At 32.5% G+C, this 23966-nt stretch overlaps 3 protein-coding genes across 5 annotated transcripts; 2 read left to right on the top strand and 1 right to left on the bottom strand.

Moving 5' to 3' along the window:
* Positions 1-1939: 1939 nt before the first annotated feature.
* LOC119828958 (mitochondrial glutamate carrier 1-like) lies at positions 1940-11594 on the bottom strand. Its single transcript, XM_038351299.1, has 8 exons — positions 11457-11594; positions 11149-11210; positions 9789-9923; positions 8502-8651; positions 5843-5976; positions 3725-3923; positions 2929-3069; positions 1940-2298 (listed from the first exon to the last, which is right to left on the bottom strand). The coding sequence occupies exons 2-8, from the start codon at positions 11187-11189 to the stop codon at positions 2160-2162; spliced, it is 939 nt and encodes a 312-aa protein (XP_038207227.1). The 5' UTR covers positions 11190-11210; positions 11457-11594; the 3' UTR covers positions 1940-2159.
* A 1168-nt stretch (positions 11595-12762) lies between these two features.
* On the top strand, positions 12763-14809 carry LOC119828996 (tol-Pal system protein TolA). The gene is made up of 5 exons (XM_038351342.1): positions 12763-12994; positions 13082-13223; positions 13291-13453; positions 13710-13903; positions 14438-14809. The coding sequence occupies exons 1-5, from the start codon at positions 12977-12979 to the stop codon at positions 14602-14604; spliced, it is 684 nt and encodes a 227-aa protein (XP_038207270.1). The 5' UTR covers positions 12763-12976; the 3' UTR covers positions 14605-14809.
* A 532-nt stretch (positions 14810-15341) lies between these two features.
* LOC119829123 (glutamate [NMDA] receptor subunit 1) lies at positions 15342-22866 on the top strand. 3 transcript variants are annotated; one of them, XM_038351521.1, is made up of 17 exons: positions 15342-15411; positions 15706-15868; positions 16121-16243; positions 16632-16903; positions 17138-17290; positions 18157-18330; positions 18638-18899; positions 19159-19260; positions 19325-19436; positions 19515-19682; positions 19946-20070; positions 20143-20377; positions 20719-20867; positions 21069-21226; positions 21626-21798; positions 21904-22157; positions 22491-22866. In XM_038351521.1, exons 2-17 carry the CDS (start codon positions 15719-15721, stop codon positions 22632-22634), a joined length of 2754 nt encoding a protein of 917 aa, XP_038207449.1. In that variant the 5' UTR covers positions 15342-15411; positions 15706-15718; the 3' UTR covers positions 22635-22866. The 3 variants fall into 3 exon arrangements, with proteins under 3 accessions (XP_038207449.1, XP_038207446.1, XP_038207447.1); XM_038351518.1 differs by having other exon boundaries at positions 22452-22634; XM_038351519.1 differs by lacking the exon at positions 15342-15411 and having other exon boundaries at positions 15719-15868; positions 22452-22866.
* Positions 22867-23966: the final 1100 nt, after the last annotated feature.

Here is a 23966-nt window from a genome sequence, read left to right as displayed (position 1 = left end):
AAATAACTCACCAATAATAGAAATAGGAAAGGTGTGTCATTTCATGAGATGAATATAATTTATAAGAAAAACAACAATCTTTTAACCATATTTATTGAACACCTAGATCTATATCAATTCAGTTTATAACGGCAGCAACATAGATTTATACTAAAACTCAGCTATTCGACCAAATCTTTAACACAGCTAGGTTTACATGGACACCAATCTTACTGTAAGACCTAAAAGTTAATTGACGATACCAAAACAGCCACTTTTATTGTCATAATGGTTTCAGGAGAGACAGATGATAAATAAGAGTGTGCTATATGTATATTTGAAAAAGAGAATAACCACTACTAAAAATAAGACTAGAACATTTATTAGTGGAATGTTGCCCGTAACATATGTAATTTTGCCTTTTTTTTTGTAAAATAATAACATCCTGTCACTTCTTGGCCTACAATGCAACAATTCATATAAAATGTTCTTTAAACTCTTCATTTTTTCTTGTCAAGCGATTTTGTAGTTAAATGTGTTTTTTAACACTGCCAAATGCTAATAATAACAACGAATGACTCTAACTTTCAAACAAATACAAGCGAAGGTAAGCAAAACATCTATATTCCTAAACACTTGGTAGTACATCGTGATAATAATCATATAGAAATATATTTGACCTTTTTGTTAAACTGGGTTAACTTAAAAGTTATTACCATATACAAAGATTAGCATTTTATTCATAACACTTTTCAATTGACACAGAAGGACTTATCAAGTCATACACAAACCTCCTACTAAAACAAATTTTATCTTTTTGCCATGCTATTTTATAATCATACCATAAATTGAAAAAAACACCGAGATTCTAGTTTTTATTTACAATAATTAAAAATTAATTAAGTAGCTCTACGGAGATAAAAGAGCAATTCTATAAGCAAACAAATTGTACATATAAATGTGCACTTAACAAATTTGGTTTGTGTATGGTTTTCAGACTCGTAACTAGATTATATGTATCATAAGTTCATTTTACAAATAATTTAATATCTTTTGAAATTATAATTAGTGCAATAATATCAATATTGGTAACAAAGTTTATAAATTATATTTTAATCAATTTTTGCTCAAACAATAAATAAATTTTAAAGGCTGTATTATAATACGATATATATAATACCCAGCCACGAGACTGTTAAATGTAATTGAAATTCGGAACACTTATTCTAACACGACATTCATATATTTTAACACATTTATTGTCAACACCATAATTGAATAATAATTTCATTATTATAAACAGAATACTTACAATTAGCGTGAAATATTGTTAAGAAATTTAAAAAGCAGTGTAAACGACATATTATGATCATCATTCTATTGGCAACACATTGTAAAGACCTTGAAAAATATGATATAATTTTGCAATATTTGTCTTAATGTATAGTAATTCTAGCTTTGTGGCATGGCAGTAAAACCTTTTATTCAAAACGTAAGTTTAATAATTCAGTACTTGGTACTTGCAAAATATAACATAAAAAAGTAATAACAAATTATATGTCACAATAATAATCACTACAATTATAATTTTATACAATGGATATTAAATAAAAATAACAATTTAATATCACTTTCAAGCTTAAACTAAAATTTTTAAATATATTGAGCTACACATAAATTATACTAGAATTTGTCTAATGACTTTAAAGAAAAATTAATTAAATTCAAAGAAAATGCAATAAATAGCTAGATAACAATTTAATACTCGAAGTGAACAGGATATATCAAAATAAATAAACTAGAAAAATGACATTACAATTAATTAAAACATGTTAATTTATCAACATTGAATAATACCATATAAAGCTCATAAATCATTTTACAAGCGCAAAACCAAGTCAATTATTAGTTTTTTTTTTTTTTTAATATTTTGTCACGATTTTTCAATTGAATATTTAATTAATTAATTCCTAAAAAAATATCATTCTATTGCATTTAAGACACTTCCAAACCTAAATACTTTAAAACAACGGTATATTGAATTTTTCTATTTTTTATAAGTTTTCATCATTTTGGTGTTTTTAGAAACATAAATAGCATTGAAATAAACAATTTGCAAACAAACAATATAAATGCATTGCGATTTAAACCAGTGTATTGTCTCGGAAGAAGGTCTGTGTTTATTTGATACCTAGGTAATTTTCAGCAAGGCCTAGGTAATAGATTGTTTGCGCGATACCGAAAAGCGGTGCGATGACGATCATACGGCAAGCGCCGCCCTTGAAGAAAGCTGTTGGTCCTTCGTGTTTCATTGTTTGTCTGTAATTTAACAAATAGAAGATATTTCATTGTGAGCAATCTTCAAAAATCTACGAAAATATAATCCATTCATCCATACAAACTGTCGCTTTTATATAACTGGCCAAGCTTTTTACTACTGGGAGTGAAGTTATACTCTATTGTCTATAGTCTGTGTTATGCGCGTACAGCAGTTTATTTTTGACGTGTATATATTTAATAAACAGCTAGAATGTGTGGTTATAAAATCTTGGAACTCCTCTAACAAGGTTACGAAGGTACGAAGTTCTCTCTTCCAAATATTTTTTTAAATATTATGAAGCATTCTCTCTTAAACCGTAGCAGGATATAATGGGACAAGCACTCACGTGATACATTCCACATCCCCTCCCCTTAATTTAATATTATTGCCTACTCTCCTAAACCGCAACGAGATGTAGCCCCAATGGGACAAGCACTCACGTGATACAATCTACGTCGCCTTCCCTTCTTTAATTTTTGCGTACTCTTCCCAATCGCAGAAGGATGTAACGAGAGGAGCACTCACGTGATACAATCCACGTCCCATCCCCGTTTTTTAATATTATTGCCTTCTCGCTTCAAGATACTCTCCTAAAGCGCCAGTAGGATGTAATGGGGAGCAGCACTCACGTGATACAATCGACGATGGACGAGTACTGCCGCTCGCCGCTGCCCTTGGTGAGCGTCTGCATGCGCGTCTTGACCACGTCGAACGGGTTCACGCCGAGCGCCGCCGACGAGCCGGCCACGCAGCCGGACCCGAACGACCACCTGTGTCGTGGTGTTATAAGTTTTTTTTTTAATTTTACTAGTTTTTGCCTGCGGTTTCGCGTTAGATTCGGAGTAAAAAACCTACTCCCCTCCCCTTTTTTTATGTTGTTATACATATAAACCTTCCTCTTGAATCACTCTTTTGAGTGATAGTGTTTCTGGTGGAAGTTTATTTGTATATATCACATATTATTGCATCCGTGCGAAGCCGGAGCGGGTCACTAGTTCAAAATATTAAAATATTCACAGGACAACTTAACTACAATCACTTATTTTATTGTGACGTTAAATGTTTAGTAAAATATAATATGTTAAGATTAATCTTAGTTAAGAAAATAACATTTGAATTTAATTTAATGTTAGAGTCAGACAAAATAAAATAAATGAGAGGGATCGAAGTAATCGTACTTGTCAAATGATATTTGAAAGAAAATTGCCCCATAGAGGTCATTGACATTCCTATACTTTGTAAGGAATGCGAACTAGGAACTATATAGAAAATTTGTACTAGGAATGCGAAGATATGTTTTGTAATAGGCATAATATCTTTCATTAATACAGGTATAAAATAATAGTGTCAATGTATACCAGAAACTATAACAATAATATAAACGAAGCAAAATAACAAGTTGCAATACCAAACGATAGTATATACCAGAACGGTGGTCCAGTGGCTCCCGGCTCCTTGGGTCCCAGATCGTTCAAGGTCGCAAACATCGGGAAGTATATAACACTGAAGGACACATCTCTCGCCGCCGTGGCCGTGACACCTTTGTACAGGCCGAAGATGCCGCGCTCCTTGATCAGTTTGCGCGTCAATTGCATCGCCGTGATTCGCTCGAACTTGCGGCCCTCTGTATTTGGGCAAATACTTATATGTATTTCCTATTTATTCACGGGACATATGAATAAATAGGAAGTAATATTATTTCTGGCAGATTGTGTTATTTCATTTCCCTACACAAGATTTACAAGAATTTATTTCGCTTCAATTACAAATTAAAGCTTTATTTGGTGTCATTCGTAAATCATGCTACAAATGATAATCTATAGCCAGGAGCTGATAGTGGATTAGACTATCTATATGATAATAACAGTGAAGAGAGTGTATGAGAAAGTAATAAAATATGAGGTATTCCAAATGTTATCAAAAAACTTCTCGGTATCTCGCGTACTACCCGTCTAAAACACTATTATCTCTATCTAGAGAGGTTTTGTTATAGAGATAGATCTCTGTACATCTCTCATACAGACATTTTTACGTGAAAGCGTAACAAACCTCCATACATTCTTACAAAATTTCCCGTTTATAATATTAGTAGGAAGGATTCAGACGTTTTGAAACATGCTGTGATAAAAAAAATTTTAGAGTATGGATTATTGTAAAAACAGTTCTTCGATGAAATTCCTAAATTTCAAAGAGCACTTATTGTGTACATACTACATATTTATGTAGATACTATAATAAACTGTGCAGTTAATAGCGAGAAATCTCGATTGAGACTGCCAACTGCACTATTGTTTCTATTGAGATTGGCCGTCTATAACGGCTTAAAAGTTATATGTATTTAAAACAATAGCGACTACAATATTCAAACGAATCCGATTATCTAGTCCTCAGTCCTAAGCGATTTCAGCTAGAAATGAGAAATGGGGAAGCCATAAGCGATCCCTCATACCGGAATATGGACAATTTTAACTACGTAACTAGTTTATGTTCCTCGTTGCGAGAACATATTGATTATATTCTATGACGTTAATCAATCAATCAATATTCTATCAAAATAACAAAAATTTTAAACATTACGTTGCGTTTTTCTCTTTTGTTACAATTAATTCATTCATTTAATTTTTACAAGCAACATTATAATCAGCAATCAGTAGCATATTTCTTATCTGTGCAGGCTATCGACCTCCATTTATGTCCCAATATATAAATATCAAAATGTACCATTATTAGAATTTCGCAAAGTATTTGTTTTTTTGTGTTAATCATAATCAGAAGAAGGTTTCTAATGTGAAGGGAATGAAATAAGCAAATTGAGAGGCAAATATGAAAACACATGAACATTTCTCAAAGACAGTACCACATTCTGTTGGGTCAGGTAGTCATTTCGTTAATAAAAAGCGCCTAACTAAAGTACAGTCTCTAATCTCTAGAGACAGTAAAGGAAAATCAATATTTAGACCTATTGCGCACGAAATAATGCAAGTCTTGAATTCTGTAGTGCCCTCCGCGCCTATTATTTTTAATGTTTACAAAAATAACGAATTGAGATCATATATCCATGTAGAGGATGATAATATTTGGATTTCATCATTCAACATCAATCTTCAAAATATTATTATTTACGACAACATCGTGACGAAGCGTTTTTCAAGATATGTTATAATAATTATCGTCCTATTTACTTCACTTTTTACTTTGTTGCTATAGACACTAAATAAATATTCTTTTTCCATAATAGTATACGTAATATCTTGTATATTTTTAGTTAAATTTATTTTTTATTAGTTGAAAAATATAAGCCCAAAGAGCTTGGCGGCGACTTTTAGAAACATGGACATACTTTTTATTGCTTTTTTTATTATTCAAATGGACATTTTCTCCTCCAATCCTCTTTAAAGTTTGAACAAAATATGTAGTCATCTTCATGTCATGATTATACATCTTAATTATAGTTAAGCCAAACTAAAACAACTTGACACACTCCAATAAGTTTTTATTGCAGAAAATTCTACACAAATAATCTATTAACATTCAACCGCTTACCCGCTTTGGCCTGTGCAGCGACTCTGCCAGCGTCCTGCATCTGAATCTTCAGCAGTTCCATTGGTGTGGTAATGACAATCTGACACGCGCCCGCACTCCCACCGGCTATCATTTGTCGAAATACTGGTAACGAACTGTAAACCAATGTTTTGAATGCACTGGAACATTCTAGAAAATTTTTCGACAGTGTACCTCCTAGATAAATAGCTCCTTTATCATGTACTGCAAAATTCTGATTGATCATCACACGCGACCTTAATTCAGTTATCAATGTAATTCATTCATATTATTAATTTTTTTATAAATTTATTATATAGATTACTGTGATGGATAGATTGCCCATATTATGCACAAATTATTAGCATATTCAAAGTTATAGTAGTTTACGATATATTCTGAAACGCTTGAATATTAATTTAAAGATAATCATGGATCTCCTTGTGGTAAAGGAATTGATACATAACGAAATTTTATTTGAATATAAATTCGCGTCAAAGATACAGTTCAGAATAAAAGAAAACATCATCAATTCATATCCTTTTAGCATTGGATATATTTCTTACACATTGCACATCACAGATTTAATTATCTTGTGACGTAACTCTTTATCAAATCTTATCAGCTCTATTCAGTTACCAACCACCCCTCCATAATAACTCAACCAATAAATCAATCAATCAAAACATATAAAATATTCAGTGGTTTTATCTTAGCGATTTAGCATATATAACATTTTTGGAAAGAAAACATAAATCTTACGCCTTAAAAATTTTAGTGTAGATTGCGTAGAGCTAAATAAATTGTGTGTAAAACTTGGGAGATTTAACACAAAATAAAGTTGTAATCTTTTTAATTACCAATAGTAATAAAATATTACTACATTCAGTGCGATACATTGTGTGATTGTTCTTATCTATTAATCAATATGTACACGCAATGTTGTTGTCTTATAGGTATATTCTTTTGATTAAAAAAAGAAACTGATTTGAAATTTTACGTTCAGAAAATCGTGACTAATTCCGTAAAGTCCTTGAGAAATCTTGAAATATGCTACAACGATAACCGCATATGCTCAAATATTAGCATGGTAGTCTTAAACTCATTGTTTAGGCTTTTACTGTTTATGTTTATAATTTTTGAAACACTAATATAAACGAACACTAATATAAACGTTCTTCAGTATGGTTCTTAGTATCATCAACAAATTCAATAAACGTTTCGATATTTATACAGTGATTTAAAAACGCAATTTGGGTACATAATAGTGTTGCCTATTAGCATATTTAAAGTCTAAAACCATCGCTCGTGTTCAGAAATGGTTACAAATTTATCTCATTCATTCTTATCTGAGAAACGATTGCACAATCAAATGATTATCACAGATAACATAAGACCTTAGACACAATACGTTTATTACTTTTTATATACTTGTAAACAATAATATTTAGATTCATATTGGGTTTTAATCATGGAAATCATAAAAAAAGAATATTAATGAGATAGTGTAGATTGTATACAAATAAGCGGCTATAAGCAGTTTTAGTAGTTATAACGAGCATAAGATATTTTTAAAACAATGTCACAGTTATTTTTATATACAAGTGTTAAAATAGATATCTATCGGCCCTATCAACACCCACTTGTTTAATATTATCATGATAGATTTTTCGCAAGAAATAAAACTAATAAAATATTATTATAACAAACTAAACTATTTCCCAGGAGTTAATTGAATAATAGCTGAGGACATAAATAATCGTATGAGCTATAAATACGGCTCGTCTGCTTCACATATTAAATTTGATACAGTTAATACTGTGGGATACGGATAATTAGCTCTTGTTTAGAATATGTAATAGACCATACGGGCAAAATTTAAATTATAAAGCGTTATAAAAGGGTGTATAAAAAAATACTAATTGAAGAATAATTTATAAAAATTGTTTCGAGTATTTGTAATATTCTGGTTTTTCTCATAATATTCGCTGAAGTTGAAGCCTGTTTATCAAAATATTATGAGAATAAATTTTTTAAGAGAACTGATTATTCTTAGTTGTCACAATGATTTACAGCAAAATACGAAAAGCCTTTACGAAAATTCAAGGTAGCATTACCTGCAAAGAATATTAAAAGAAAGATGCGATATAAAAAATATAGCCTAGATCATAGCCTTCAAATGGTTAACAAATAATAAAAACCGGTCGCGTATAGATTAAGCGAACTACACGTTAAAGCGAGTTTTATAATGCTCTAAAGTATATGATTCACTGTAATAAAAAAGAAGATGATATGCTTCAGGACATGTGCTAATTTGATGGTGAATTAAATACAATTCTATAATTTCTAGACTTTTTACCACATATATTTATCAATGTTGATAATATACGGGCAGACGTTCTGATTTCATCTCCAATTTTTAATTGAGCAACAAAGATTTTTAATATGATCGATAGATTTTTAAGTAAATCGCGTATTCTTATTTCTGAGCATGCGTACGTAACGTAACGTACGCAATATGCGCGTGTGCCTACAGCGAATGAAAACGTCGATTCGTTAATTGTATAAATGTGTGCCCATTATAGCTATAGGTTGACAATAAAATCAAATAATGTAATTGCAAGAACATCTAATAAACAACTAATATATATCATTTCCTTACCCATCAGGTAGTGTAAGGTAAAACCGGAACATATCGTTGGCTGCTAGTTTGATGGCTTTCTCGGGGGTGATGAGGATGATGTTCACCGCAGAGCCCCGGTACATACCGAAGTAACCTTCCGCCGCATATGTTTTGCGGAAACAATCCAACCTAATATGTACATAATTATAATTATTCGCAATATTTTGTAGACATTACATAATTATATCAGAGACACTTAGATACAATACAATACTGTTAGAGCTAAAAGTATACCAATTACCATAACACTCATTGTCATATAATATACGTAACACACGCTAATTCCTTTTACTAACCTAAAATTGACCCGAATGACATTTTGTACAGTTTAAAATGTTATTTCTATGAATTCTATTAATGCTTGTATAGGAAGCCACAATATCGACAAATTAAGTAAAACGGTTGATATATTTCTTTCAGGGTAACATCCCAACCTGCAAGGAGTTGTACCTAATTTATTGAAATTTGTAATGTATGAAATGACGTCAATTTGTGTAGTACGATTTATAGACAATGAGCATACTGCTTATTTCAATAATAGGCGGAACGACTATACGTCAGAAGTAATTTACGTTGGCCCCAAATCCCGATACGACAAAAGGTTACGTATTAAAGAAAAAAATAAACTATCATCCAATACCATATGTAGGTAATAATTAGAGTACATTATGTCTAATGCTAAAGATATAATATATGGATACAAGTATAGTTAGTACATAACTTCGCTGCGATCGCTACGCTGCGATATTTAAACTCGTGATAATAAAGCTTTAAACTACATATAATGTTACAGGTTTCAACTAGATTTATATATATTTACATTAATTTACACAATTCATAAATACAGTCAGATTATTATACCTACAATTTTATGTACGAAAGGTAAATTTGTCTTAGAAACCTGTTTTATATCGTATGATACATTATTAATTTATTTGATTACTTAATTAACTATTTGTTATTGACAATTCTATTGTTACAATTTATTTCATAATATTGCACAAGTTAGCAGAAAGTACAAGGACATAAATTTTTACTTATCACGTTTCATTTCTCATTTATAAAGCATTTCAATGCTATAAAACTAAAAATTAAACATTTTCAGTTGTTTAAGAGTATACTCTTTAACTGGTCTTTAGCAGATTGTGACTATGAATATTGTTCTTACTAAACTTAGATTGGCCAATAAGCGAATAAGTTAACAAAATTATTGAATATGTACCAAAAGGGTTAAGTATAATTAATGATAAATATTGCTATACTCACATATTTTTATACTGCTTCTCTCCATTTGGACCGATGGTTTGGTTTTGCAATCTGGTTTTGACCAGATCCAATGGAAATACGACGGAAACACCAATGATTCCGGCAATGCCCCCATTGATGATTTTTGGTAGAGGGCTGAAATAGAATGCTACAATGATATACAATTACTGGATCTTACGAGTTGAATATTTCTTTATATTCTGTGACTATTCTCCGTTAATAATAAGTGTGAAGTTGTTAAATGAGGCAGTTAACTGCATTTTTTTTTTTTTTTTTTTATTTTATAGCAGACAGCTGAGCTGGTGGTTCGCCTGATGTAAAGCGATCACCACCGCCCATATACATTCGCAAAGGTAGTACCTCTGTGAATGCGCTGCCCGCTTTTATGGGGTAAGGGAAAAGGAAAGGATTAATGACTGGACAGAAGGAATGGACTAGGACGGGTGAGGAAAAGGAAACGGGCCTCCGGCATATATACAAGCATTAGTGTAATTTTATTGAAATAACTTAAATTTGAATTTGTCAGTATATTATTTAACTTTATCATGACTATTAAAAAGAGTGTATATTGATGAGATGAGAGTGTATGCCAAATGCATTCACTGTCATCTCTCATGTCCCAAATACATGGTGGTTGCATAATATTTTTTAGTGTTTTAATTTATTTTTATGCATTATATTTAATAAATATAAGTCTGCATTTGGAACTATTTCTCCATAATACAAATATTAATTAATTAATAGTACCTTAGAAAACAAGGAAAATAATTATTTAAATTTAAAGATTATTATTGTAGTGTTAAACCTAATGTATGAGATAATAAATTTTATTTTAATAAGTTTATTTGGAAATATACTTTCTGAAATAAATACACATATCACAATTTTTTGAGATCAAAAAGACATTCATCAAAATCAGTTCACTCAGTTAAAAGTTCTGAGGTAACAAATCTTAAAAAAAAAACAGACAAATTGATAACTTCCTCTAGGAAGAAAAGATATATCTTTTAAGATGTTTCATACAACATTGGTAATAGAGGAGGATAGATCTAAATATATTTATATTGAACAATACCATAATGACCTTTTCAATTGAAATAATTTATATGTACATATATGACAATGTGCAAGAGAGACAATGTTGAATAGTTATAATGATTCACAAGTACTGAACCATCCAGTGAAAGGCAATTTTTTTATATGATATTTATAATAAAATTACTCATAAATTACATATGAAAAATCAGTTTTATTGGGGATAGAATCGGTTTTTTAAAGCAACTTGAAGTAGGTACTAGACTTGTAAATGATTTATGACACTTAGCTTTTTAAAATATCCTAAAATTTCAATAGCACTTACTTGAAGGTTTGTGGAGGGGGTGGTGTACCAGGCTTGCTCATAATTAGGATGAATAGTAACACCTAAATTAAAATGTACGTCGTTATTGATTGAAATAATTAAAGGAAATAAAATCGATTTATTGGATGAAATAATATCATATACTGGAATTATTATATAAAGCTAAGACAGCATTACAATTTCATTTATTAATTTTTACGGACAGTACCTTAGTAATTATTGATTCTAATAATATTGATTAAAAAATTTAAGCGACAAATGAAATAGGTCTAAATAGGTATTTATCCAAATCAATAAATATTACTTACCAGTGGAAGTAAAACTGAAAAGTATTCTTTACACCGGCTTTATTTTAAAATTAGAAATCCCACATCGCAAAATTTATAAATTAAAAATTAAAACCAAATCAGACCGCGAGCAAGGACAACCGGGAGAATTTTTCAAATGACATCTTCGTGACTTTTCAATACTAATGTTGCTATTATCAAATATCACATACAGTACACACAGAACATGAAGTTATCTATAACGTTAAATTTATTAGCAACTTTGAATGTAAAATCTTTTACCAACACGTAAGCCCAAATATTGGTTCAGTTGAAGTGGGTCCACAGTACTATTAGTCTCAATTTAGGTTTTTATGCAACTTTTAAAAAACATATCATTGTATCATTTATGTTTTCATTTTGTAAAATGTAACAAGAAAAGCACAATTAAATGTTATATTGTAGTTACACATTTTTTAAACTCAAACATTTATTTATTCAATTAGTTTGTTTCAAGTAGCAGTTTTCATCATGACAACATAGTTTTTCATTTACCTCTGGTTCGGAAAGTTCTAAAGAGAAAAGCCGAAAAAGGTCCTGTAGTTTTTCCTTTAAAATAATGTCAATAGTACATTTTAATTTTACTTATATCAATATAATTTTGCCTGCGTGTTAGGGACAACCCGGGGAAAAAAAATTGTGTCGCCCGTCGTTGAAGAAACATGTTATTTAATTAAAAAAATAAGACTAAATGATATGGATATTTCAAGAACGGTATAAGGAAGTCAAAAAGACAAAGAATTCTGCCCTCTGTATCAATTTAAACATTATAGACGGTTTTTTGATGTATGATGGAGCGACGCTCGACACAAGTATTCAAATCGGATGCCCTGCCTCAGAGTAGAATTTCATAGCATATGATCGCCACGTTATTCGGCCGTTAGCGAAGAAGTAAAAGAATTTAGTAATTTTTACCAGTTACTGTCCTAATCCAGATAGACGCAATTCATACAAAGCTAAAATCATTACAATCAGTTCAGCCGTTCTTGAATTATTGGTGTAACTATCAGGTCTTTCTTTTACATTACATATTTATAGCACTCAGGGATCACATACATATCCAACGGTGAAATAATTTTTGACACAAATTGAAACAAACATTCTCGACAGATTCGTATTATCAATATGAGTATTACAATCTATATAAGTTTGTTGTATAGATGTATATGTTAGCTAAATTTCATGCTTTCGATCTAAGCCTATTGCTTATTGTGCTTAGCATAGGTTTTTTTAGTTCTACGAATGACTTGAAAGTACTAAAATACCTAATTTAGTGGGACATGTAATAGTACAACATTCTCTTGAAAGGGATAGTCTTGATAGCGTTCCAGTAATTTAAGGCAATTATGGGTTTCGTTCACCAATATCCCTTTCTTTTTATACTGCTAATTCTTCCGTGTTCAGTAATATAAAATGTTTGTTTAGAACACTGTTTCAATCATAATCGCAACTCTTTGGAAGAGTACAGTACAACAGTTTGGACTAGATATTCCGACAAAATAATGGCGTTTTTAAAAATGGTAAGGTTTCTGACCTCCTACTTAAACAAAGTGAGCCAGCAACCAGTACAGCCACCCTGATTTTTGTAAAAATATTTTTTATTGCAGTGTTTATTAATTGGCTCACTAGTTGCGGTTACACAAGGCAAAGAAACGGAGAAGAGGAGTGCATCTGGATGGGATGTAGCCAGTTTGATACCCGTTGGTAGTTTAGTTCAAGTGACCTCTGTAAGCGGTCATCAAGTTAGTGGTAAGTTAAAAAAAGTAAACAAAAAATATACTTAAAAATGTTTTTTTTATCCGTGTGATTTCATCAGATTCCAGTTCTGACGTGGCTGGCGCCATTGCTGCAGCGAAGGCAGCATCAGCAGCAGTAATGACAGCCCAGCGTCAAGTCGCAGCAGCTAAACACGCTGCCCTTGAACAACAACGAGCGGCCAGCGCGAAAGAGGCAGAAGCGGCACACGCCGCTCATAAAAGGTAACCACTCAGAACGTTTTTAGAACAGATAACATAATACTTTGTTTTTAGATATTAGATACTAAAAAAATAACAATCCATATAAGTTTTGTAATATGTAACAGATACCGAAAAACTATACACGAGTTGCGTAGTTGGTAAACAATTTACATCAGCAAATTTACACAGTTATTTTTGAAATACGCTCTCTGTTTTGCTTTATTCATTATTCCGAAATTTTGGAAACACAAAACCATTTTTAACAATATATTTACAGCGAAGAAGCTGCTAGAATAGCTCGTGCGCACGCGTTGGAGGCGGCGCAAGCAGCTGTTCACGCGCAGGCTCAGCTGGCGTCGGCGAAGGCACGCGCAGCTGCAGCTCAAAAGATCGCGGCAGCGCGGGAAGCGGCCGCAGCGAAAGCGATACAACGCGCTGCTAACAATCAAGCTGCTAGATTACAGAGCGCTGGTAAGTCCCATTTACTTTTTTCACCCTTCCCCGTCCATTCCTTCTTTCTATTCATCTATACTTTCCTTTTCCCTTACCCCTTAAAAGAGGGTAGCGCATTCGCAGAAACTTTATACTTCTGCGAATCGCTTACTATCAGGCGAACCACCGGGTTAGTTGCCCGCTATAGCAAAAAAGAAGTTAATAGTTACTCCCATAGATTATACACTTATATGTTACTTCAGTCCTCGGAATACCTGTGTTCAGGTCTTCCCATGCGTCTCTAACTAACTAATTGTACGAGATTAGTTTTAATTCAGTTGTAATGTCTAATCTTAGAAACTATTAAACTTACAGTAGAACAAATGTATAAACAGCACCAACACTATAAGCTATTTGTATGTATTATTTAAAATCTTACCCATATCACAGATAACATAATACTATACTATTATCCAAACTTTATTAAGAATTGTTTTAATTATATTTTGAACTGCATTTGTTTATTGATAAAGTAATCTCCTGATGTATACATGTGTATATATTTTTACGTAGATCTTGAGGCACTGAAGCTGTCAGTGTTGCAAAGTTCGGGAGCGGCTGGCGCGGCGGGTGCAGCTCAGCATGCTGCCTCAGCTGCCGCAGCAGCTTTGCGTCCATCTTGGAACCCTGAATGGCAAACCTCTGGCTGGAATCCTTCGGGAACTTGGGCATGGGCTTGATTAAAATTCACCGTTAATTTCTTATTCGAGCGGATCATGTCCATACCTATTGTCCAGTTAATATTGAATTTCAATGTTTGTGCTTAGAACCTACTTGTATATTTAGTGTTATTACAATATTGTATAGATTGTTGAACAGGAAATCGATTTAGTTGTAATTCTTTATCTCGCTTATGTTAAGAAGAAATAAATACATATTCAAATACTTCAAATTTTTATTAATAGTCTAAGCCGGATTTAACCAGTGATATTAAAAGTGTAATCTAATACTCTGAGCTAATACATCAAGCCTTTTCTGTAAATTAAAAGTTGACCTCTTTATCAACAGACGTTTGTAGCGTCAGTATCTTTAATATATAGGATACTACAAAGATCCCACTCAACACTTACTTGATTACGAAAGAACCTTTGCTTTTTTATTATGTTCATATGACACTACAAACGAAACAATTAATCATTTATAGATTTATCTGTCAAGTTCAATTCGAAGATCGTACTTAGCCTTGTCCTTCCTTGGCATTTAATACCAATTCTATAGTCTTAATGAATACTTAAAGAGAAGAAGAATAATATGACAAATTATGATTGTATTCTAATTGTTATAGGTACATGTGTGTTAGTCAAACTAAAAATAGGATTGATTAAGGCTATTGCGCATGTGCGATTACCATGGTAACCTGAGATAGGTGCTGCTCCATCTACCGTTACTCCTCAGCATCCCACCTTACTTAAGTTACGTAAACCTTATACTTTATACTTTTACAGAATTAAACAACAATTAAAATGCGAGCCTGATTTTAATTATTGGTAAGTAATATTTGAATGAGATCCTAGCATTATATTTTCTTGTAAAAAAAGAATGATGTTATCGTAGATTATTATTCAATACATATCTGTAAAAAAATTATTAAAATATATACGCTATTATATCAATCTATAGAATAGAAAATAAACTTCTAAATGCACTTTTACAATACACATATAGATTTATATATTTTCAGCAAAATCTACTTTTCGGATAAAAAAAACTACTTCGATACGTGATAAAGAAGTACTTAGCTATATTATATCACCTCTTATTAATGGGGCAAATATTTCTAGGTTATAATTTAGAATGTGGACCGCAGTGTTTATAACGATACTTGGTTGGTCTACGGTGCATGCTGATATAGACAGACGACGCAACTCGAACCCTACATACTATAATGTCGGTGGTGTACTATCCAGTAATGAGTCCATTGCTTTCTTCAAAGACACAATCTCTGTAAGTAGCAACCTTAAAGTTACAAGATGTTAAATATTTGAAACCAGACTTAACTGCAATCCTTAGTAACTATTATTAATATGCTTATCTTGTGATGACACCCAATAATCCCTCTGTAATACCACTTAGAAACAATTATAAATAAAAAGTAGCCTTCTGTATATTTGTTTTTTTATTTATTTGTATTTCTCTTGTCTTGCTTTGTCTTCAATATATATTTTTAATAATAAACTGTAAATCCTTATTTTGTAGAATCTCAACTTTAAAGACAAATATGTCCCCCGCGGGGTGACCTACCATGATTACTCGATTTTGATGGATCCCAATCCCATAATGACCGCACTTAATGTTTGTAAAGATCTGATAGCACACAGAGTAAGTACATGTCATTTAAATATGACAATATAGCTCTTAAAATTAAATTTAAAAATTATAACATATTACATAGAATATTACTTTTTAACAACGAATATTACTTTTTAACAACGATTAAAAAAGAAATGAAGAAATTAGTAACTTTTCAACGGATTTAAAACGCAATTTTTTCAGCATATTTTTTAAGCCGTCGCTTTGAATCCTACAGCGAGCATGGGGAGACAGACTATTATGAAGATTTTATTTTCGAAATGCGTGATCCCTACTCGCGTAATATTAAACACATGGAAATAACTAATCTGTGTTATTTTACAGCGTAGTTACAGTAGGTTATTTATTATTTCCCGTAATTTTGTGCAATGATTTATACCAATACTTAATATTTTAGGTTTACGCAGTGGTTGTATCTCATCCCATAACAGGAGACCTGTCACCTGCTGCCGTATCATATACGAGTGGATTCTACCATATACCAGTTATAGGAATATCTTCACGCGACTCTGCCTTTTCCGATAAAAACATACACGTTTCGTTTTTACGCACTGTTCCGCCATATTCGCATCAGGCTGATGTATGGGTGGATGTCCTTAAACATTTCAATTATATGAAGGTCATTGTCATACACAGCTCGGATACTGATGGTAGAGCAATCTTGGGAAGGTATGTGTGAATGCTTAAATAGATTGCGATGCAAGAAATCATCTCGCCAACAGTTTTTGCTACAATTAAAATATTTGATATCAAAGTTCAACGGTACATCTGTTAATTATTAAATAATTAAGGTATTATAAAACATCCCATGTTTAATGGCATATCAATTGCGATAACCTTTTAATTATGATAATTAATCAAATGTACTCATAGTATATATTCATAAATACTCAAAATTTTTAGATTCCAAACTACTTCGCAAAGTGTTGATGAAGATGTCGATCGGAAAGTTGTGGTTGAACAGGTCATTGAATTTGAGCCAGGTCTGGATTCATTTAATGAAAAACTCATAGATGTGAGAAGTGCACAAGCAAGGGTTTTTCTTATGTATGCGAGGTATAATAACTAATTTCTTTACATGAAACGGTGGAATGTACCTGGTATATACCAGTATGAATTAAATTAACACTTCAGTATAGATAAACATTTAACATATCTATCGTAATTAGCATTATGTGACACTTTATAATGTTTTTGCTGAATATAATTTATAAAGTAAGTTAGAGATACTCTGTGTTGTTTCTTTTTGTTTCTTTTTTATGTTATCGTATCGTATATAGGTCGCCTGATGGTAAGCGCTACCACCGCCCATGAACATTTGGAGAGGCGTAAGGTCGTTTGCAGACCTTACGTCTCTACAAATGGATTGCCGACTTCAAATTGGAAAGGGATTAGAAAAGGATTGATTACAGGATTAAAGGAAAGGAATGGGAAGGGTAAGGAAAGGGAAATGGGCCTCCGGCTCACCGAACGAAACACAGCAGTATGCTATTTCACGCCGGTCTTCTGTGGGGGTGTGGTACTTCCCCGATGCGAGCTGGCCCAATTCGTGCCGAAGCCTGCTAGACTGCTACAATAAATAATTAATTATTATATCAATTCCTGTGTAACACGAAAATATTATAAGAAAGCTGAAAAGTGTGTTTGTTTGTTGATTTTGTTTGAACGCACTAATCTCAGGAACAACTGGTCTCATTTGAAGATTTTTTATTGTTAGATACGTCATGCACGAAGTGGGTAAAATCAAGAGGCACCGAAATATATATAGAGGAGATAAGCTTAAGAAAATTTTCTTATATATTATTTCAATAGATATATATATTTTACTAAGTAAAATTTCTTATTGATATGATAAAGAAACCTCATAACAACAGTGTGAATAAAATTTATAAATAGTGCTCCAAATATCTTATCTCTCACAGTAAGACGGACGCCGAGATAATATTTCGTGACGCAACATACATGAATATGACGACAACTGGGTATGTCTGGATGGTGACTGAGCAAGCATTGGATGCCGCTAATGCTCCTGAAGGTCTACTGGGACTGAGGCTCGTTAATGCCACGAATGAGCATGCCCACATACAGGATTCTATGTAAGAGTAATATTATAACTAGCAAAATATTAAATAATTATAATGGAATGTTGTATCAGTAAAACATGTTACCTATGACCTGCTACCACTGATGAAATGTTTCTTTCCTATCTCAATAGGACTCATCCTAGAATTATCTACACTTTGATTGAAAACAATTTTATCTACTATTATCATATATCACCATGGTCCATGAGTAATTAATATCTAATAAATGTTATGGCATTCTAATTGAGTATATTACCACAGATAACATAATACCATACATATTACCATCATAATGTTCATAGAATTTTTCAAACTCTAGCTACGTCCTCGCATCAGCAATAAGGGAAATGAACAAAACTGAAGAAATTAATGCTCCTCCTTCCGACTGTGATAACTCGGGATCCATTTGGCTGACTGGTCAGGTCCTTTTTGATTACATTAGAAAACAGAGGCTGGAGAATGGAGCCACTGGACATGTTGCGTTTGACGACCATGGAGATAGAGTTCACGCAGAGTATGATATGGTCAATGTTAGAGCACAAGGGGAACACGTGGCTGTTGGCAAATACTTTTATTCTAAGGTACTTATGGATTAATTACATTATCATAAGCTATTTCATCTTTTAGGTTTTATTTCTTTAGGCATTTCACTCTTGATTGAGAGGTCGTGTTCGATATGACGTGTTTGTGAATTTCTCTAATTGATGCTCTCCTAGATTATGTGTCCATAGAGCTGTATGGTCAACTTTACCTTTACCTTTTTTAAATATATTTACGCGGGCAAATGAAAATTAATAAAACTAAATTTCAGATCTCAAAATTTTATTATTATTTTTTAAGGAAACACAAAAAATGCGTCTTGAACTTAAAGAACACGAAATTATATGGATGGGACGCAGTTCGTCAAAACCAGAAGGATTCATGATACCAACACACCTAAAGGTAATGTTTTTCTGCAAACGATTTAGGAAATATTACGATGTAATAATCAATTTTATGTATAAAGGTGTTAACAATCGAAGAGAAACCCTTTGTGTATGCCCGTCGCGTTGAGGATATTTTTGATTGTACCAGTGAGGAGATACCGTGTCCACATTTTAATGCGAGCGAAGAAGCAGGTAATGAAAAAATATCTCCTGCCAATATGTTCCTAGTTAAAATGTCTGTAGCAAATACTAAAAATACTCTAATTTTAGATCAAATGTACTGTTGCAAGGGCTTTTGTATGGATCTCTTGACGTATTTATCAAGAGCGATCAACTTCACATTCTCGTTGGCTCTCTCACCAGATGGCCAGTTCGGTTCCTATGTATTCAAAAATATATCTCAACCGGGATCTAAAAAGGAATGGACTGGATTAATTGGTAAATCGTATAAATAGATATATCATCATTACCCTCGTTAGTTCTTTTACTCTTTTTTTAAAACAAATACGTTCCCATTTGCTAGTTCATTAATATTTTTTTTTTATTTATTGGTTGGTTCTTGGTTCTTGAAATACTTTTTATATATGTATATGGACCGTGGTCTATCATTCATCCTGTATTGCTTATTCACCTCTTAGTTTCAAGTTAGGCTGCATAGCATTCCTATTGACCTCCATTTTTAATTGATTTTCTTATACCAGGAGAGTTAGTATATGAACGTGCGGATATGATCGTTGCACCCCTAACAATTAACCCTGAACGTGCAGAATTTATCGAGTTCAGCAAGCCATTTAAATATCAGGGTATTACTATTTTGGAGAAGAAGGCAAGTTTTATCGCACTTTTTATTCCATTAGAAAAATAATTCTTTATGATAATCTTTTTTTTTTGTTTCCAGCCATCAAGATCATCTACACTTGTATCATTCTTACAACCTTTCTCCAACACTCTATGGATACTTGTTATGGTGTCTGTACATGTCGTGGCACTCGTACTTTATTTGCTGGATAGATTTTCACCATTTGGCAGATTTAAGTTAGCAAATATTGATGGGACGGAAGAAGATGCATTAAACTTGTCGAGTGCAATTTGGTTCGCATGGGGAGTGTTACTTAACAGTGGTATTGGAGAAGGTATAGAATCCATATACATAGAATCTAATTTGGGAAATTAGGACTTCATTTTAGCAATCAATTTAAGTAAAATACTATTAAAAATACCACGTCTATATACACTTATTTTATCCGAAGGATGTCCCTCTGTTTAATAAACTACGTAAGTAAAATAAAACGATAATACATTAACTCGTTTTTGCAAAGGTATAAACTATTTTTTTACGTTTCCTTGAAAGCTCCAGTCCGTTTTAAAATTAATTAAGCTTTATATATTATATCAAGGTTTTGCATTGATCACAAAGTCTATACGAAGGCTGTTGAAAACAATTATAATTGTAATTTCATTCTTATCGCTACAGGAACACCACGAAGTTTTTCCGCGCGAGTGCTAGGCATGGTATGGGCAGGCTTCGCAATGATCATCGTTGCCTCCTACACAGCTAATTTAGCTGCATTCCTCGTATTAGAAAGACCAAAAACCAAATTAAGCGGTATTAATGATGCCAGGGTGAGATTTTTTTACGATACTTATTAGACAACATTTTAATGAGTTTCACTGTATGAAAATAAAGTCAGACGCTAAAGGTTATTTCCATTTGTCTTCAATATAAACCAGTTAATAAATCCCTTATTAATAGAATTATTCATAATATGAATAGGTTTAAATAATAATAATACTTATTGATCGACGTATATACTTACTGTACAGCTTCGAAATACAATGGAGAATCTCACGTGTGCCACAGTGAAAGGATCAGCTGTGGACATGTACTTTAGACGGCAAGTCGAACTATCTAACATGTACCGAACCATGGAGGCTAACAATTACGATAATGCTGAACAGGCTATACAAGATGTTAAAGACGGGTAAAGTGCTTTAATTATAATAATAATAAATCTTTATTTCCCCTTGATAGTTGTACAATTTGATTGAGAGGCTCTGACCCTCTTGCTAGGTATAACCTGTGTTAAGAGAACCAGACCCTTCCCTGCTCATTGTATACACTTGTAAGCTTTTAGATGCATGTTAATTATAATAATACCTAATTTTTGTAATTACTTATTCTCATTTTGAAAGCTTCAAATATTTATTATACAGAGGTATGTAAGCATGAAAATAATATTTTTATTAAAAAATAATAATACTTCTTAAAATATCGATTCGATTTTGTTAATTCAAATGCTTTTAAGTAGGTATACCAACCTACCTTCTGGTATTCACTCTTCACAGGAATTTATTATAAGAGTACATGTCAATTATTCCAGGAAGCTAATGGCATTCATTTGGGATTCATCTCGTTTGGAATTCGAAGCAGCTCAAGATTGTGAGTTGGTGACTGCAGGTGAACTCTTCGGGAGGTCTGGTTATGGAGTTGGCTTACAGAAAGGATCACCATGGGCTGATTTAGTAACATTGGCTATACTTGACTTTCATGAAAGTAAGAAATCGCGATCCTGCTTGAAATCAATACATTTATAAGAAAAATACTGTGGGCGCAAGTTTAATTCCTTTTACGTGATATTCCGATAAATATTGTTTTCAGGTGGAATCATGGAATCGTTCGACAATAAATGGATACTCCGAAATAACATGCTCAATTGTGAGGAGAACGAAAAGACCCCAAATACGTTAGGCTTGAAAAATATGGCAGGGGTATTCATTCTAGTTTTAGCTGGCATTATAGGAGGCATAGTTCTTATTGTTATTGAAGTCGTATACAAAAAACACCAAATAAAAAAGCAGAAGAGGATGGAGATCGCTCGTCACGCTGCTGATAGATGGCGTGGAGCAGTCGAGGTAAACCGAACCAAAATTGGAGTAATATCCACGGAGTCTGATGTCATCGACAAAAAACAACTCGAGTCAAAAATATAAAACCACCAACGACCATGGCTTTTGAACTAATTATATTCTTGTTAAATTATTACTCACTAATAAAATCTATATCACGTTTCATTTAGTTTTTAATTTCATGTAGTAGAGCGTGGTGCTTTTGGACGTTCTGGGACGTCTCTCTGACAGCTTCGTAAGTACAAAATTGTATATAACGTCCAACCATCCAACGTGAAATAACGTGTTTTATTTTTTTAGAAACGGAAGACATTAAGGGCTGCTATTTTGCCTTCACAGCGGCGAGCGAAGTCGAATGGCGTAAAGGAAGCGGGGAGTATCAGCCTGGCAGTTGACCGCGGAGCGAGGCGCAGGGATGAGCTGCCTCGCATACCGCGTTACAGTCCAGCGTACACGCCAGACGTTTCACATCTTGTCATTTAAGATGCTGCAGAGGCAATAAATGATCTAAATATATTTCAAGAATAGTAGATAGGTAGTACGTACGTTCTCTGTGTCATACACTATAGAATATGATCAAAAATAAAAATTGTGTTAAATAATTAAAAGAGAATGTCATTATTGCCACTGATTGGCCTACTTAACTTACTTAAATTTTAAAATACATACTTTTGACTGAAACTGAAACTTTTGACATTTGAACATTTAATGTGGGAATGGCAATTATTTAACAATCTTTGCTGGATTTTGATAGGTGCTTTTCTTATATGAATTTTAAATATTAGTTGAATATTCATAATATCAAGTATCAACTTATAACAAAAATAAGCTCTCGTTGATATTTGATATTAACAAATGTTACCAATTAATGAGAATTATTTGAGTCTTGGGAAGTATAATTAAAAAATTGGCAAGGTGAGATATCTAATTAAATTCCATGTTAGCTGGATGGAGCATGGATGTTAAAATGTTTCGTATGATCATTATTTTCCAACAACAATTAAACCGACTTCAAACCATTAAAAAGCGAAAAATAAATTAATATAATTACTTTTAGCTCTACCCACTCATATATTTGAAGTCGGTGCCAACTAAGCCAAGTCGGCAGTAGATATAGGTATGTAGTACATAACTACTTGTAAATTGTAATATAATATAGTAATGGCACTTTTTTTCATCAATCTCTTTTTTGCCTCATTTTGGACGTTGTGCTAGCATGAAGACAATCAATATAGACGTTTACTTATTTGTTTAACAATTGAATCTGGCCTGTTCAGTATTGAGAAGGTTTCTAACCGGAAGTCAAACCTGGATGCAGCAGCCATGTCCTGAGGGAATTTAAACAGGTTTTAATGCTTAAGTAAATCTACGAAATTTTCTACCCCCATCACTGGGAGCTAAACTTGGGTCAGCAGTAAAGTTATGATGGAGATTATTACAGGATATATTATTGTTAATCTATTTACTTGTGTCTTTGCCCTTCGCCGCTGAGGTATTCCATTTTCTACCTCCTAGCTGTATCATCAGTTCAATAATACCAGATTATTACAATTTACTGAACACACGAATGCAAAACTTTAGCTTTATTGCAAACCGGGAAGTGGGTCAAAATTGAACTTCTCTGTGACTGTTTGAAACGCTGTAATCTGAACAGATAGCATATTATATGGCCACAACATTCTTATGATGAAATATAAGATCTAAGTAAGGATATTTATGATATTTCATTTTTTGATATTTATTTGAATTATTTACAGGCGTTTGATGTATGCTCAAGAATTTATATCAACATATTTTTGGGAACTTATATGAATT

This window comes from Zerene cesonia, chromosome 9, assembly GCF_012273895.1.
Source record: "Zerene cesonia ecotype Mississippi chromosome 9, Zerene_cesonia_1.1, whole genome shotgun sequence".
Lineage (NCBI taxonomy): Eukaryota > Metazoa > Arthropoda > Insecta > Lepidoptera > Pieridae > Zerene > Zerene cesonia.
This window is presented reverse-complemented; position numbering and strand designations above follow the sequence as displayed.